This window comes from Narcine bancroftii, chromosome 2, assembly GCF_036971445.1.
Source record: "Narcine bancroftii isolate sNarBan1 chromosome 2, sNarBan1.hap1, whole genome shotgun sequence".
NCBI classification, from domain to species: domain Eukaryota; kingdom Metazoa; phylum Chordata; class Chondrichthyes; order Torpediniformes; family Narcinidae; genus Narcine; species Narcine bancroftii.
Window position 1 is genome coordinate 58,814,322 of NC_091470.1, and position 19,099 is coordinate 58,833,420.

General features: G+C 38.6%; 1 protein-coding gene across 7 annotated transcripts in view; it reads right to left on the reverse strand.

The window, feature by feature from the left end:
• Nucleotides 1–3,928: 3,928 nt before the first annotated feature.
• The window catches only part of mipol1 (mirror-image polydactyly 1), a 263,763-nt gene continuing 248,592 nt past the window's right edge, over nt 3,929–19,099 (reverse strand). For all 7 annotated transcript variants that reach the window (XM_069916782.1, XM_069916780.1, XM_069916781.1 and 4 more), the window contains one exon: nt 3,929–4,610. In XM_069916782.1, the coding sequence (XP_069772883.1) occupies nt 4,544–4,610 (67 nt within the window). In that variant the 3' untranslated portion in view covers nt 3,929–4,543. The remainder of the gene's footprint in view (nt 4,611–19,099) is intronic.

Here is a 19,099-nt window from a genome sequence, read left to right on the forward strand (position 1 = left end):
CTTTATTGAACTCTTTTTAACAGTGCCCTAACTTCACTCTCCATTCTGAGTTGGGAATGCTCCTGGACACGATTTTTCTTCTGGAGAATTAGCATTTAGATCCACGCCAGTGTAGTTGGCGAGCAGAAGTAATTAGATTGGGGGTCTGTATTAAAAGCTGACATATGTTATCAGCAGGCAAAGCATCGACTCAAAGGAGGATGAAGACTAGGGAGCTACTTGTTGCTCCCGTTATGAGGTGGTCTTCATATGTGCATCAAAAGCCCCGACTATTTTTTTTTGTGCCGTATGGGCAAAAATGTGAACAACAATCCTTCAACTCTTTTATTTCAAAGCAGCTATCAGTATGGCTGCTCAGCGAGTTTTATGTTCTCTTTCTTCTCGTTTTAAATCCACTACAGCCAAAGGCGTGTTAATGCCTTTTGATCAGGATTGAATTCATTATCTCCAATAACACAATTGTGCTTGGCCAACGAAAAGAGCAAAGCAAAAGCTTTCAGAGCAGGAGAGGGAAAAAGATGAGAGGGAGTGGACAGAAGAACTCTATCGAAAGCTCCTTGTGGAACAGCTGCTCTTTTATCAGAAGTTATAGGCAGTTTTTGAAAAGCTTCACTAATATATAAGAGCAACCAATTTAACTGTATTTAGTCGCTCACATCAAAACAAAACACAAGAATACAAAACACTACAAAGGAAAACACGATTGAGATATCATGTGTGTCCCGGTGGACAAACTGCAATAAACCCATATTAAATACTGAATACGTAGGCATGAAGATTGATATCGTTTTAGAAAAGCTGAGCAACGCGACCAGATCAACACCTTGAAGGGTTTTAAATGTAGTGATTATTCGTGGAAGAAAGTAGATTTGAATCTTTTTTTTAATCTCCACCATCTCCCCTCTGAATTTTAATGTGCCTATTCAACTGGCAGGAGGCCGACTCCCCCACCTCTCACATCGAAATAATTTGTCAGAAATCTTTTCCTCGGTGGAATCCACTGAGACAGCACCACCACCAAGCGCAGTACCCGAAAGGGTAATTATTTTGCACTTCGGATAATACAGGAAACTGGTCGACGCGTTGCACGCGACTCGAGATATTGACCCTACATGCGAGAACAATGGGTGTGATATTGCTAACGTGTTCCGGACTTTTTATAGACTTTGATTGGTGCTGTCGCAGGTGCTGGTTACTGGCTGCAGTGGGAGAGTATGAAACACCACAGGCGCAAAAGATTTACTGTTGTTATAGCAACCAGTTCAGCCACGCTTTCTCAGATCGCATTCATCCTTTCTGCTCTCATAACACGTTTTTAATTAAACCGTATAAAAAGTTGGTTTGTAGCCTGTCGACATCTTTTCGGCCTCAAAATGGTTAATCGGGCTTCATCGTCTTTTGTTGTATGAGCAAGCGTGCAACATGATCTGTTGTATTTCCAACAAGTGAACCGTTATCACTTCATTGATTCTTCCTATATAGTATCCATTCTAAAATAATTTGCTGCTGGTGTCATAACTGACAAAGGGTGTTTGCCAAGATTCTCGAAAAGTTTGAAGAGAAATATTCTCTTCCCCCTTTCAGATCGCTACTTTCCTTTTGATGTCGGTTTGAACAGTTGAGACAATGTATTTATTTGGCAGCGTAGGATTATCAACAGAAAACGACTTAAGATCGAAAACATCCAGTGCCGACTCTTTTGGAATTAGAGAAAGGACACCCAGGTTGTGCCATCTCCAGGGTTACGGTTGGAAGTGAATTCTGCAAGATCTAATGGGGTTCTTCTTTATTGGAGGGGAGGGGCTCTCAGCAGTCAACCCCTGTCAGACAAAAACTTGCACTGTCACATGTGAAGCGGGAATCCAATAAAACCATCGACAGTGTTCACACATCATCAATTGTCTCAACAACACAGCTGGCAGGACACAGAAATTAAAACATAGCTCCTCAGATTTAGAAAGAAAGTCAAATTCTGAATGAAAAAATGTTTCACTTGGAACGGATTATTAATAATTGCAATTTTGATTTCTTCATTAATGATTTTGCAAACATATAACTGCTATGCAATCTTACATTCATTCAGAAGAATTTAAGTTATATTCACTTCAGGATTCTATTTGACTGGGTATGATGTTAATCGCTTTCAGGCAAGTATCTGGTATGCATCAATAAAATACAGCCAAGAAATCCGCACCGATGCTGCTCGGGGTAATCAGACCAAGGACATCCAGAGATAATTTACCACAGGTGCTCTGGGATGTGGAAAACGCTTTTGCACAAAATATCTCCGAATTTATGACGATCGAAACAAGACATTGAAACGACCACAACATAATCAAAATCCCAAATGTGAATTGTCAGATAAAACTTACCAATTTGTGATTACATAGCCTCTTCAGAAAAAAGTCCGAACATCGTTATTGAAAGCGACGACGAACTTTTCAAACCTATCGTGTTTTAAACGATATTTGAACACAAGTCACCATTTCCTCTATACAGTGAGCGGGGTTATGGCATTTTTACGTAACCCATATTTTCACTGGTGGGCAGTATGTTTCACGTTTAATACTTCATTATTCAGTATTATGCGATTACATGCTACCCTCAGCGTCAATATCCGTGTCCTCTCCACACAATATTCAATTATTCTGAATCCACTCCTCATTTTACCTTGCCTATCTCGACACAATATTTCATGTCTTAATTATACTTTTCAATTGTCTCACAAGAGCTGCTTTTCGTCACTCGTTCATTGAATTATTTACATTTCACATGATCGTCTTCGTAATTCTGAAATACGTTGCAATGATTTGGGGGAGAGATAGATATATCGGATAAAACAGAATTTGTGCACATGGAGATTTCTCCACCCTCCTCAATTCTGAATATCTTTGGTGGTGGGGATTTAAAATCGCCCATATAAATGGCTTCCATCTAAATCGATCACATATGATTTGTTTGAACATTAACATCAATTAAAAATGTAACACAATTCCCAATTAAATACGGGCAATTTTACATTGGTCTTGGAGCAGCTAGGCGTTCCATTTTCAGTCTCGATCTTATTTCGTGAACTTGAGTTTCTTTTTCAATGCACCATCATTGAAACCTATTCACATAATCTACTAAAACATATCTTTATTTGAGGAGCTTGCGTTTTTCTTCGCGCGTGTAGTTATTTAACGCAAACAATTATCTGTTATAGTCAAAAACAGATTGTTCAAGGACGTTTGCATCAATTTGAATACTTCCGTTGCACTCTAAACTTCGCAGAAAAACAGTTAACATCTTTCATCTAACATATTATCCTAGGAACATTAAGTTTATCTCTACCTGTGAAATAAGATTAGTTCACTTTTTTTTGCCAGGAACCGTTCTTTTTGCCAAACAGAATTACAGCTACGAAGATGCACGGATCACACTAAATTCAACTGCAAATCCCCACTTAAATATTCCACATTTGATAATTCTCTTTTCTTTCTTTGTAAGCATTTATTAGCATTACTTTCGTGGTACTAAGAACTTAAAAACTCCGTGCTCTCACATAATTAGAACACATGCAGCGCGACTCAATTCGTAGATCGTTCAGATACAAATTTAAATGCACCGCATAAATTTTAATTTTCTAACGCACTAATTATACTTTGATTCTGGACGTTAAACAGCCTGTTCATTACATTAAAAAATATTAAAGATGCCATACTTTTCAGGAATATTCTTACACGAATGGTTTTCGGTTGATTGTTAATAATTGTTAATAGATTGGGACATGCAACGATGGTTCCAACTAAGGACTACATTTTTAAAGTACATCTTTCAGGCAATTTTACAATCACTTCAAAATACCGTGAATCTTACGAGTGAACTTGGTGTGCGTAACAATACAGCTAACTCATGATGCGAAAGTTAAAAGTCACTCACTATTAGCAAATTTCCACGGTTTTTATTTCAGTGGGATAGCGGATTAGGACGCAAGTTCTGAACAAATTAAAAACGTGAAGGGTCCGACAAAGAATTGACACCACAGCTCTGAATTAACTAATGTCACATTGTACTAAACTCCCAAAAGTTCAAATATTAGAAAAAACTAGCCACGGGTACGGATTCATTGTTTTAAAACAAAGCTAAACATCAAAGAATAAATCAACATTCAATCCGTAGAAATGGTTCAAACGTGGATCTATATAACATATATTGCTATTGTCCGGTTTTCAGCCAGTATTAAAGTGAGCAACGTTATGGATTTATACTGAATTCAAGGCAGCACTTCATCTCAGAATTTAATCATTCTGGATAAGATTTAATTAAATATTCATGAAAATGTGAGACATTTATAAAAACAATCCTGCAAAAATGGTGAATTTGAAAGCCTCTTTTGCATGCTTACAAGTCTCACTCTTGAATACCACAGTTTTCAGACTTAAAAAATATACAGATTTTCATTTTTTGTGGAATATTTTGATGTGTTAATTACAGCCTGCATTTTTATTTGTACAGTTAAGAATAGGGATTCACTGATCACCAGATGTGACAACTATATCAGTCAGGTCACTATCCTGATGTTCCCTGTTCCAACCTTCTTTCTCAGGACTTCTACTAGGCGTTCCAACCTGCAAAATAAAGAGGAACTAACATTAGAAATTCACAGGCTAAAAATGACAGTGCACAGTCGAGAATCTTCCCTGGTAGTGATTTTCCCTGGTCATGGTTATTGGGCAAGTCCACAGGTCAGATGTGGACTTGCCCAATAACCACTGCTCCCAATTATCCCCTTTAGTATCAGAATCAGCTCTTCAAAAATAAGTTTGATTTTATTGCAATACATTTCATGTTTTTAGCATCAGCTACTGTAAGAAATGCTAATTTGTCTGCACTCCAAAAATAAGTCTGTGAGACAGAACATATAGATAATAAATATTTTTGTTTCCATCACACATGATGTGCCAATCTACAAGATGATAGCCAAACCATGGTGTGCATTGCAATGTCATCTATGCAACTAAACTGACATAATACATTTTACAGAAATATGTTGACATGCATATTGATTTACAGTTTCCTGAAAATTGTTAGATAGGAGATGAAAATTCACATCTGTTGATTTATGAGTAAAATGTGGGCATAGACACTGCCATTAAGGGTTATTTCTAGAACCATTAACATAACAGTTTGTTGAATAGCTTCAATGTAGTCACAAAACTGATGAATGGAAGATAAATGATGTAATATGACTATTTTATGAACACAAATAGCTGATTAAAAAAAGGATGAGGTCAATGCAATATGCAACATAAAAAATGAGCTACTTAATTTCCAGGATTTTCAGAACGTTTCTAAATTTGAAACTGCTCTTTATGTTAATTTTTTTCGCTGTAGTCAACAATCAAGAGATCATCATATTTTTTGCTCCAAATTCAACACTCCCCTCCATCCTACCAAAATATTCCTGAAGATTCAACTTTCTGGAGAGTAGTTATAAATGGTTTTTGCACAGCCGTTGCAATAATTTCCTATCAATAATTTTCACACTTACCCTCTGTAGTGGTCATTCACTCAGGAAGGATGTTTACACTAAAATATCTGAGTCATGATGATTTTGAAGATTGTTCGTTAGTCGACATCAATTGAGATGTAGACTGTGCATGGAACGTACAGCGTCACTGCGTCGACGTCATCAGTGCACATCGTGTTCATTAGCCCATTGTTGCGGAAAGCCTGAGATTCAGTTTAGACTGCAGGCAGTCTGCAAAAATTTTACCGCAAGAAAAATTTTGGAATGTAAACGAGTCGCTCATTCCCATTCGGAACATTTTACACTGCTTGCATTGCGGGAAATTTTCAAAAACTTCCCGTTAAGCAGCGGCTGTGTAAAAACCATACCAGATAACATATTCATGTTCTCGATGCCAAGGTTGTCTACTCCATTCTCCTTTGCTTCAATCAAGAAAACAACATTCTACACTAATGTGTTAAATTCCCTGTTTCTTATGGGTTCTTTTGCTCGCATGCCAGCCTTTAGGCAAGTCCGTGAACTGCACATAAGGAATACTGAGTTCCTATATCAAATTTTTCTCACAGCTGTGTTACAAACAGTGTCAGATCTTCCTCCAACAACCCACACAATCTCTCATGGATTTCACAGCTGGGAGGTCATTTCACATTGCAGTGCAATTATTTCATATTTCTTCGTATTTCCAAGCGACAATGCTGGATCTCAGTGACAGATTGAGGGCTGGTGGTGGTTCTGAGAGATTACTGATATGAATCACAAGAAAAGCCTAATAAGAATTCAATTATTCTAAAATAATTATGAAACAAATGAATAAAGTCAAAATGAGCAAATAGCTCTCATCTGAATAATGTTGGTCCTTTTAAAATCATAGGAAGGAGACTTTAAAAATGATGCTTAAATTTGCACTCTGATTTAAATATATATACACTTCAAAGAACCATACTCTATATTCATGTACCTTATAATTAAGGCTTCATGTTAATAGTTTTTTTTCCAGTTAAAATTAGTGGAAGTACATGCGTGCGTGTGTGTTGTATGCAGCATGGATGAGCAAGGAGCATCGTAGGTTAAAAGTTTACTTTAAGATTAGTCTTTATAATTCAGTCCAGCAATCCACAGGCAGCTCTGATAATTTTTGTTGATATTAAAAATGTCGTAATTGTCAAGAAAGCCAGACAGTTCTCTTCAGACCTTTAACAATATTTTCTTTAACAAAAACTAAAGGCATAAAACTAAATCATATTAACTGTTTCTTCCTTTCATTAACCTTCATATGTTGATGTAATCAAATTGAAGTAGAGTTGAGATACTTCAAACAGTAATCTGTTCAAATTTTCCGAACAAATGTCTCAGAATCAAAGCACATTTTTACCCACAGTTTATTAGTGAGCTTAGTTAGCGTAGTGGTTAGTGCAACGCTATTATAGCGCCAGCAACTGGGGTTCAAATCCAGTGCTGTCTGTAAGGAATTTGTACATTCTCCCCGTGACTGCATGGGTGTTCTCCGGGTGCTCCAGTTTCCTTCAATTGTTCAAAAAATGTAGCTGGGGTGTAGGTCAATTGGGTAGCACTGACTTAAGGGCCGAAAGGGCCTGTTTTGGTGCTGTATATCTAAATTTTAAAAGCTATGTGCTTTATGTAAAACTATGTCCCGCACTACGTTAATTGATCTCAAATGCAAACAGCTAGAATGATTAGGTAAGGATCAATAATGATATTAACTTTATAAAGATCTAATTGGTTATTTTTAGTTTAAAGAGAGGCAGGGTAGTGTTGGGCAACTAAATCGTTTCTGGTGTGTGTTGGTAATTAATTTAATGAGGCTAGCAGTTTACTCTACTTTGATTAACCAGGCCTTGAGAAATTCATTTGCCAAATGGAAATGAGCACAGTTTAATGAGCAGGGAGCAACACTGCAGAGGCCCAGAAGGAGCAAGCATAATTTCCACCAGTGTTTGAGTTCTTCCCATCATCCTCCCACACAAGAATCCCTGGGGTCAGGGAGTAGAACTGCTCTAGATGTCAAGTATGGTTTAAACCTACCTGCCCATCTCAAATCTGAGTCCCTTCAATCAGGTTGACTTTTATGAAGTGAACTTTAAATGTAAAAGACATAGCTGATGAAAGGAAAGTTACCTGGACTTCTGATTTTTCTGTCTGGAAGTTCTACATTTCTCCCATGTAACCCACCCTGTTAAAATTTTGCTTAATATTTGATGGACTTCCATCTCTGCTATAAGCATATTTCATTTTAACATAGTGTTCATATAATTTCAGACAGCACCATACTCAACTGCAGTCTTTCTGGTACAAGGAATGAAACGCAACAGTCTGCAGATGCTGTGGTTGTACTAAAAACTGGGTTCCTCCAGCATTTCCGTGATTTTACTACCTTTCTGGTAAAATGCAATTTGTTGTGTGCCAGAAGTTTTTACTCAATCACAAAATGGAGATTTGTGATAATAACACACTGTGCAAAGCGGAGGTTTCCGATGGATTTAACTTTCAGGAACAGTAGTTATGAGTTAGTAAGTATTTGAATATGGATGGGTAGGTGATAGAGAAGGGAAATGCTCTGGAAGAAGACGAAGGGCAATTGGCAGGAAAAGTAAATAATGTTGTTCTTAAAGATGAGGGAAAACAGGGATTAAAAATTGGGAAATCCCTGAAATTCATATATTTTAATGCCAGGAGTATTGTAAAAAAGGTGGATGAGCTGAAGGTGTGGATTGATACTTGGAAGTATGATGTGGTAGCAATTAGTGAGACATGGTTGCAGGAGGGATGTGATGGGCAACTGAATATCCCTGGGTTTCGTTGTTTTAGGTGTGATAGAGTCGGAGGGGCAAGAGGAGGTGGGGTTGCATTGCTTGTCAGGGAAAATATTACAGCGGTGCCTAGGAAGGATAGATTAGAGGGCACATCCACGGAGGCTATTTGGGTGGAACTGAGGAGTAGGAAAGGAGAGGTTACACTTGTAGGGGTGTATTATAGACCACCCGGAGGGGACCGAGACCTAGAGGAGCAAATCTGTAGGGAGATAGTAGATATTTGTGATAAGCACAGGGTTGTAATTATGGGAGATTTTAATTTTCCACATATAGATTGGGAAACACATTCTGTGAAAGGACTGGATGGGTTAGGGTTTGTGAAATGTGTGCAAGATAGTTTTTTACAACAATATGTAGAGGTGCCGACCAGAGAAGGAGCAGTGTTAGATCTACTGTTGGCAAATGGGATGGGTCAAGTGACGGAGGTTAGTGTTGGCGAGCATTTCGGGTCCAGTGATCATAATGCCATCAGCTTCAATGTCATTATGGAAAGAGAGAAGTCAGGGCCAAGGGTTGAGGTTTTTGATTGGGGAAAAGCTAGATTTGAGGAGATGCGAAAGGACTTGCAGGGTGTGCATTGGGACAATTTGTTTTATGGGCAGGATGTAGTAGAGAGATGGAAGTCTTTTAAAGATCAGATTTTGAGAGTGCAAAAGCTTTATGTTCCTGTTAGGTTAAAAGGAGGGGCAAAAGGTTTGAGAGAGCCATGGTTTTCAAGGAATATTGGAAACTTGGTTCGAAGAAAAAGGGAGGCGTACATTAGATATAAGAAGCATGGAGTTAAGGAGATGTTTGAAAGATACATTGAATGTAAGAGGAATCTTAAGAGAGGAATTAGGAAAGCTAAAAGAAGGTACGAGAAAACTATGGCAAGCAGGGTGAAAACTAATCCAAAAGAGTTCTACAAATATGTTAATGGTAAGAGGAAAGCTAGAGACAAAATTGGTCCCTTAGAAAATCAGAGCGGAAAACTGTGTGTGGAGCCTAGAGAAATGGGGGAGATATTGAACAGTTTCTTTTCTTCGGTATTCACTAAGGAGAAGGATATTGGGAGATGTGAGATAAAAAAAGCAAATTGGGTAAATATGGGGAATATAGAGATTACAAAAGGTGTAGTTTTAAGGCTTTTGAAGAATATAAAGGTGGATAAGTCTCTGGGACCAGACGGGATCTTCCCCAGGACATTGAGAGAAGTGAAGGAGGAAATAGCAGAGGCTCTGGCGGTAATTTTCCAAATGTCATTAGATATGGGGATAGTGCCGGAGGATTGGCGCATTGCGCATGTGGTTCCGTTATTTAAAAAGGGTTCAAGGAGGAAGCCTGGCAACTATCGGCCTGTACGTTTGATGTCTGTGGTAGGTAAATTAATGGAGAAAATTCTTAGAGATAGTACTTATAAACATCTGGATAGACAGGGTCTGATCAGGAGCACTCAACATGGATTTGTGGGAGGAAGGTCATGTTTGACCAATCTGATTGAATTTTTTGAAGAGGTGACTAGGAATGTGGATGAGGGTAGCGCAGTGGATGTTGTCTATATGGACTTCAGTAAGGCCTTCGATAAGGTACCACATGGAAGGTTAGTTAGGAAGGTGCAGTCTTTAGGTATAAATTTTAAGATAGTCAAATGGATTGAACATTGGCTGAAAGGGAGAGGCCAAAGAGTGGTAGTGGATAATTGTCTGTCAGGTTGGAGGCCGGTGACCAGTGGTGTGCCTCAAGGATCTGTATTGGGCCCATTGTTGTTCGTTATATACATTAATGACCTAGATGATGGGGTGGTGAATTGGATTAGTAAATATGCAGACGATACTAAGATAGGTGGAATAGTGGATAATGAAGAAGGTTTTCAAGGATTGCAGAGGGATTTGGGCTGCTTAGAAAAGTGGGCTGAGAAATGGCAGATGGAATTTAATGCTGATAAGTGTGAGGTGCTTCATTTTGGTAAGAAGAATCAGAATAGGACATACGTGGTAAATGGGAGAGCATTGAGGAAAACAGAAGAGCAGAAAGATTTAGGAGTAACGGTACATCGTTCCCTGAAGGTAGAAACTCACGTGAATAGGGTGGTGAAGAAGGCTTTTTGTATGCTGGCCTTTATCAATCATTGCATGGAATATAGGAGTTGGGAGGTGATGTTGAGATTGTATAAGACGTTGGTGCGGCCTAATTTGGAGTTCTGTGTGCAGTTCTGGTCGCCTAATTATAGGAAGGATATAAACAGAGTGGAGAGAGTGCAGAGAAGGTTTACCAGAATGTTGCCTGGGTTTAAGCATCTGGAGTATGGGGAGAGATTGGACAGATTGGGTCTTTATTCTTTGGAGCGTAGAAGGTTGAGAGGGGATTTGATAGAAGTATTTAAGATTATGAAAGGGATAGACAGAATGGATGTGGATAGACTATTTCTGTTAAGAGGAGGAAAGATTAAAACAAGAGGACATGAGTTAAGAATTAAGGGGCAGAGGTTTAGAGGTAACATGAGGGGGAACTTCTTTACTCAGAGAGTGGTAGCCGTGTGGAATGATCTTCCGGGAGAAATAGTGGCGGCGGAGTCAATTGTATTATTTAAGAAAAGGTTGGACAGGTATATGGATGAGAAGAAGATGGAGGGTTATGGGCATTGTGCAGGGAGGTGGGACTAGAAAGGGGTGTTTGGTTCGGTGCGGACTAGAAGGGCCTAATGGCCTGTTTCCGTGCTGTAATTGTTATGTTATATGTTATGTTATAAAGAGCTGTGAGCATTAAGGGTTGTAAATGGTGTTCTTCAGTGCACAAAGGCAAAGTGTACATCACCCCATCTTAATTTCAGGCACTTGCTGATGTTTACCAGGAGAATAGTACTCAAATGGGACTAAAAACTGGAGTTCTTGTTCAGTAGAAACTGGTCAGCATAAAGGGATGTCATCTTCCAGGCTTTTGATCTCCATTTTTGAGATCTACTAAAAGTTGAATCCTATTTCTGTGTTGTGGGTACTTAATCTACAGTGCTTGTCAGAGATAAGTGACACCCTAATAAGAAACAAAAAGCATCTCTAGTGAAGTTATCTAATCACAACTGCATTCATATAACTGGATCAGAAATAATCTCAGCTATATTGAATTACTTTTGTTGATTACACTTAAATATCTGTCCACATTACACTGACATAAGCAGGAATAAGATAGAAATATTATGACCTGTAATCTTAAGATACCTCATCTCATTGATGTCCAAATCTTGGGTTATGTGCATCTCAAAGGATAATTCGATATTGTAGCAGCTACTACGGTAGAGCTACTAAAGAAATACAAACACATGCCAGAGTAGTCAACTCAAGACTGGTTTATTGAAGCTTTACAAGCGACTTTTATTCCCTGCCTGTCCCATGGGGTGGGACCTTGTTAAGGGACAGCTGCTGGTCCACAGGACCAGCTGATCAATGTGCCATCCCTCGGCACTCAGTACCGCTAGCATGCCAGCCTTTAGGCAAGTCCGTGAACTGCACTAACGGTGGTAGTTTGCATTACCGCGCTGAGCACCTGCTCGGCCCGCTACACAGCTGCTACATCACCCCCCCCCCCCTGAATCATCACCGTAAATTAAAACGCCAGACACGCATGTCTTAGGCGGATGCCAATGCCGTCTGGGCTGAGGGCACTGAATGGGTGTAGTAGGGTCCGTATGGGCAGGCTTAAATATGTCTATGCTGAATAGTTGTGAATGTCCCCCAATGTCCAAGGTATACATGACTCCGTCTCTCTTAATGACGCGGAATGGTCCTTTGTATGTATTTTGTAACGGTGCCCCTGGGACCTGTCTACGAATGAATACGAAGTCAGCGTTCAGGAGTGATGGGGGCACTTGTTGTCTAAGGTTGCTGTGCCAGTTGGTAGAAGTCAGCTTGCTGTTAGCAATACCACTGCGGAGTTGTTGAAGGACATCCAGATCAGAGTTGGCTGCGAAATTAACATCTCCCGGAACTGTAAGGGCCGCACCATACACCAACTCTGCAGATGATGCAGACAAGTCTTCTTTTGGAGCCTTGCGTACCCCCAGCAGAACCCATGGTAGCTCATCGACCCAGTTAGGGCCGGTAAGTCGGGCCTTAAGCGCAGATTTAAGCTATCTTGTTTAGTAGCTGTAGACATACATTTATGAGAAAAATCTGGAAAGTAAGAGACAGGTGAAGTATGGAAATGGGAAGAAACTGGAGCACCAAAGATACATTACATGATTCAAAGATAGAAATTACAATCTCTCGATGAGTGTGCAGTTTGCACACTCTCCCTGTTTTCTTGAGTGCTATGGATTCTCCAATATCCAAAGATGTGCAAGGTTAATTGGGTATTGTGAATGCCTACGGTCTAGGTGAGTGTCAGATTTGTGGGGAATGGTGGGGAATGAGAGAGAATAGGGAAATAAGTGAGAGAATGGTAACGGTCCAAGAGCTGACATAGACTTGATGAGCTGAATGACTTCCTCTATGAAAAATAGCTAGAAAATACCTCAATTACATTTGAATAATGGCACTTTTTGACAGTATAGCACGAAGTGTCAATGTGATCAATACAAACTCTGGAGTAGGGCTATAACCCATAACCTTCTGTCCTGCTAGAACCCATGTTCTGTCCTGGGAACCCAAATGGTGATGCATTGGAGATAAGTTATGAACAAAGAACACAGTGTGGAATCTAATTCTCTGATACGTGGAATCTGAAGAGTGAGGACTAATGGATATACAACAATCTTGGAGTGGATTGGTCAGGACAGTTTTGTTGCAGGGGACTTTTGGGTCATAATTTTCTGGATGCTCATGAGGAATTCTTTGGAAAGGTTGGGTAACAAGAAAAATAAGAATTCTAGTGCTGTCAAGGGTAAGGCCAAAAGTTGGAGATATAGGAATAATTTTAGTATTGCAAAGGTACCAAGATTAGAACTAACCAGGTGTACCAAGGCAAACGGAATAGATAGGTGAGCTGGTAAGAAAAATTGACATTGGTTACTGTAAAGTATTGAACCACATTGGTGCCATACCAAGATGAGTTGTAATCAGATCTGGAATGGAAAAGGAAATGGACATCTGTCAGGGATAAGAGAAGACAAAGTGCTCAAAATGTACAAAGATAAAACATCAGAGCTATCATAAGCTTCATAAACAGCTAATCATACTTAAGTTAGGAGGATCAATCTTGAAATGAAATGATCTTGCATTTCTTTGGCAATGATGAAGGCAATGACGGTGGCAGGAAAAAATGGTGTCAGAGGAAGTTGTTGAATCAGGAAATACTGTCATTTTTCTGGATGATCCAAGTGGTGACAGATTCGATGATGGGGAGGTCTCAGAATGTTAGAACTTTCACTAAACTCTGCAAAACTCTGGGATGAAGATGGAACTTGTCTATCTATCAACTTGATGATCATACCAAAAACAGAAGGTAAGTGAGAAATAGTAGCAGACCAAAAGAGGAAGTTACTAAAAATGTATTTTCTTCAGGCAAATGGTGAAAATAGGTTAGATGTGTATATGTAAAAGTGGAAAGGGAGAATATAACAAAATAAACTACTAATAATAGGAGATGGTCTTGTCAGTGATCTAAATGTACTCATGAACATTTATGTTTTTTAAAACTGATTTTATGCAGCCTGTGGCCAAAATACTATTGCTTTGTCTGAAATATGTAGAATCCCCTCTATCTATGCAGCATTCATGCCTATCCATTTCACCCACTAATTCAACCAGCAAATGGATCAAGCAGCTGAGTTTGTAGAAAGGCTGTTTGCTCTATGCTATTCTATAAGACTTACAGATTGAAGTAGCATTGTTTGGAGAACTGTATTGGTATTAATCATCTACATTTCCAGCAAGAGCTTATTTTGAAGTAAAATATTTCCTTAATTATGTGTGTGCATGCGTGGGGTGGGTTGGGGGGTGGAGGTGTATGCATGCGTAGGGGGGTGTGTATGTGCATGGGGAGGTGTGTTAGGATGTGTGTGTGGGTGTGAACATGCAAACATTAACACAAGTAGAAAGAAATACATGACATTATGGAAAAGGCACACTATTACTATAAGCATTATTAGAAAATATAATTGTGGTTTCACTCTTCCAAATATACTGAGAACAATCATGGAACTTAAAAATGAATCCCTTCGAACCCCATTGGAAACAGCATTTCAATCACTAAAACTATTTCTCCTTTGTTTCAAGACACTGAGCTAATATTGGATCCAATTTGCTACTTTGTCTGGGATTTCATGGCTTTAACTTTCTGGTCAGTATGCATCAGGGTTCTTGCCCAACACCCTAACACAATCCTCAGATTTTATAATATTAGTCAGCCATGACCTTCCCTTCACAAATTCATCTCACATTTTCTCAATTAATCTTCATCTTCTGTTGAACTAGGCAGATTCCTTTGGATGCTCTTCATGTCTTCACATAACCCATGGAACAAGAGAAAAAATAGCCATAGTATATCGGGGTCCCTTAATCCAAATCATCAATATAGACTATAAATAGTTGAAATTCCATCACTAACCACTCTTATATTGGAATAGTGTAATGTATATAGTCTTGATGAGGCACAGATTCCTTTTCTTAGGTGTTAATATCATTTGGGCAGAGTGCTTGGAAGACCATTAGGGAAAAAGGGTTACATGCCTTGTCTGATTCTTTTTCCTCTGATATGCTCCACCTACACAAGTGTTTAAAGTCAAATACAAATCCAAGTACATTTTACAATCTGTTATAAGATTCATTTAGAATTCATTCATGCTTTTTATGGTATTAACCAACCTACTGTCAGAGCATTGCAAAAATATTTCTTCAGTAGTTGTCAAAAAAGAGAGTTTAAAAAAAAACATAAGAAAATGAAGAGGTTGATAATATGACTCCTAAACTTCTTTTGCTGTTCTATGAGTGTGGATGATTCTGCGCCTCTGGTTTTCTGGCCATTCACAATGTTCTCTGATTTAAAGTGTCCAAGGACATAAAACTGTAAGCCTTGAATATATTCAATGATGGATCATTTACAGCCCAAAGTAGAGAATTTCAATGACTTACAACCCTGTACATAAAAAAAAATTGCTCATCCTAAATGGTGATCTCTTATCTTGTGACTGTCCCTTTGCCTCAAAATACTCCAGCTCAATGAACTACCTTTCCAGCTTCTCCAGCTTGTCAATCCTTCACAAAATCTTGCATGGATTGAATGATATTATCTTTTGAATCTATGATCCATCTTCCCTGTTCCACTTTGTTGGAGAGCCTAACTAGTTCAGGAAGGGAGCTGTAATGACTGGAAGGCAAGCACATCTTTTTATTTTCCAGAACAGAAATCAAACAGTACGTCTGATTAAACTCTTATAACAGTATAAGCAATACAAAACTTCCATGACATTTACTCCAATTCCGTTTCAACAATGACCAACATATTTTAGCCTTCCTCTGCATCTGACAAACAAGCAAAATCCTCTGCACATCAATAAAAAATGTCTAATTTCCTATTCTGCCTCCCAAAGTATGTAGGCTCACTTCTCCCTTATCACCTTGTCTTTTGTGCCAACTCACAATCTGTCCATATTTCTCTGAATTCTTTCCATCCTCATAGTTAATTTTCCCAATTAATTTTGTCTGTTCTTTCACTCATGGATTTCACTTGGGAAAAAAAATTGGGTTGGTATTAACTTTCCAGCAAAGCTTAATCACAGGTGCATGTTATTTGCCACCAAAACCTCTTCTACATGGAACATCAGATGTTTGAATTAAACAATTGGTAAGTAGAAGCTGGCCAAATGGGCAACCAGAAACTGACTGTCAATTACAAAGAAAATGTTAGAAGAGATGGGGGTTCTAATTGAGGTGAATAAAATTACTGGGGGAAATGATGGACCAGATCAATTACTTCTCTTGGTGGAATATCTATAAATATAATAATTATGAAATTAGAATTAGACCCTTTACAAATGCATAAAAACATCCTTACTATGCACAGATTTCAAAGCCTATTTATGAATTTATAAACTTTAATCAGGAAATCTATCATTTCCCATTTTCCTCATGGGTATAATCGCTTAATTCTAGTATAATTCTATTGGGTTCCAGAATTAAAGTATCATCCTTGTATAAAAATTGCACTCAAATACAACCTATACTTAAGTTCAAGTTTACTGTCATCTGACTGTACATATATACAACCTGACAAAACAGCGCATCTCCGGAACATAGTGCACCAAATGACATATATACAGAGTGATCCAAAATAAATATAGAGTATTTAAAAATAACATGGGTTTCTAGGATTGTTTAATAGTCTCACCACCTGCAAGATGAAGCTGTTTCCCAGCATGGCAGTCTGGTTTTATGCTCCTGTACCTCCTCCTTGAAGGTAGTGTCTCAAAGATACTGTGGGCTGGATGGTAAGCAGCCCCTCAAGGATTCTCTGAGCTCTCTTGAAGAACCACTTCCTGTAGATATTGTCGATAGAGGGAAGGGAGATCCCAGTGATCCTTTCAGTAGTTTTAATCACCCTCTCTACTGACCTTCACCCAATCTGATGCTTAGCAGCTACCATACCACAACCAGGACACTCTCTATTGTGCTCCTGGTTAGCATGGCGGCTCTCCTCAACCTCCTTAGGAAGTATAGGCGCTGCTGCGCCTTCCTGACTAATGAGGAGTTGTTGTGGGTCCAGGATATATTGTCCTTTAAAAGGACACCAAAGAAATTTATGAACCCCACTCTCTTTACCACAGAGGCATTGGTATGTAGTGAGGAATGGTCCTTTATCCTCCTGAAATCCACAATCATCTCCTTTATCTTGTCCATATTGAGAATAAGGTTGTTGGTTTTGCACTACTGTACAAGTATTTCAACTTCCTCTCTATAAGCATTGTTACTGATGAGGCCCAACTACCATCGTGTCATCCACAAACTTTTTTTTTCTTTTTTTTAATTTTTTTTTTATTTTTCACACCATAAATCACATTAGCCATGATATACACTTTTTCTTTTTCACACATATACAGTGACTTTTTCTCCCCCCCCCCCCTCCCTCCTCCCAAGCCACCCCCCCACCCCCCCCTCTCATCCATTTTAGGTGATTCTGTTGGAGCTGAACCTGGCAGTAACAAATCCATACTGTCTGTTCCTGATTAATCTATGACATTTTAAGCAAAATTTTTGCCATCCCTTAGAATGAATTCCAGCAACTTATCCACCAGCAATGTTAAATCAGCTGACCTTTAATTACTGAAGATACTCGAGCAACAATTGATTTTTGTGGACCAATTTTTAGGATAAAATTTAGGGGGTTGACTTAAATACATACTACTTTTGACCACGGCAAGCAACTTGTGTCAAATGAGGCGGGAGTCCACGGTAGGGGCGTCGAGAGTCTGTGGTCGAGACATCAGGCGACCGGGGCCAAAAAATAGGGAGATCGACTTTTACGTAGTATCGACAATTATATGAGTATATACAGTACCTTATCCCTTAATTCCTTCTTAAAGAGTATCACATCATTTTCAGGCTTCCAATTGTTTGGCACCAATCTTGTAAAGAGAGAGCAATTGAACTAGATGTTTCAACAATTGAAGTCAGTGCCTCTGCAATTTTTCCTCCTTTTTATATCTAATCCAGGCCTTTTAATTCACCTTAGCTCCAATATTGGGATCATACCTCTTTTTTGAAAAGATTGTCACCAATTGTTCACTAAAGAAGGTTGGTTACCTGTATCATCCACTTCCATGCAATGTTAACTTTGTGGACTGCAATAGGCCTTCCCCTTTCCTGTTTTTTTCTTTCTCCTGATAATCTTAAAAAAATACAATTTTACATGCCAATATATCTTTATACTCTCTCTTTATTTGTAATTTTGCTCCAACAATGATTTATATTCAAGTTGTTTTCACTGCATTATGCTATCAGTGTCTGACAATAAGCTTCTCTTGTTTGCCTTTTTCTAACCTTTATGCGTCTTGGCAGATTTCCCATTTTTTTATTCTTTGAGAGCATGTTTATCCTTAACCCTTGAATCTCTTTCTTACTTGCCTCACACAGTTGTTTGTTAAATAATTTCTCAATAAAGTAAAATAAGCCTCAGTCCAATTTAGCAATATGTTGTGATCGTTGTCCTTCTTTATAATTATGACAATTAGTCATTTACTTACTTCATGACCTGGAGGAAAGGGACCAGACTTCATTAAATGGAGAAGCAGCCATGGTGGAATTATTTCAGATCTTTTATCCGTTCAAACTAAGAGATTGGTTTGATCAGATCGTGACTTTGTTAAACTCTGAATAAAACTAGCTTGTGTTTAAAGATTTTTCAAGAGATTCTAAGTTCTAGTTCAATTGCTCTCTCTTTACAAGATATTTTTCCACCCTTTTTTAAACAAAAGCACTGCAAATTCATGCCAAGTTGAAGAAATGATCTTAAAGGGGTTCTGCACAAAAATAATTCAGGAGATGTGACTAAGATAGAGAGCCCATGGCTACACTATGTGCAAGAGTGTTAAGTCAATGTTACTCTTAAATAACTTTATCTAAGGAATAAATGAGAGAGGAGCTAATTTCTTGCCTTCCAACTTTCCTCATCATATCCATTAACCTTCTTTCATTCTGTTCTGTTTTTCATTTGATCATATGGAGCACACTACTGAGGTTTCAATGTTATTACAGTAGTTGGATAAAGCCAGAAGTGTAGGTGAGACCTTTAAACCAGTTTTCAGACACTGAAAGGGCTTATATTAACGTCATAAGGCCAGATGGATACC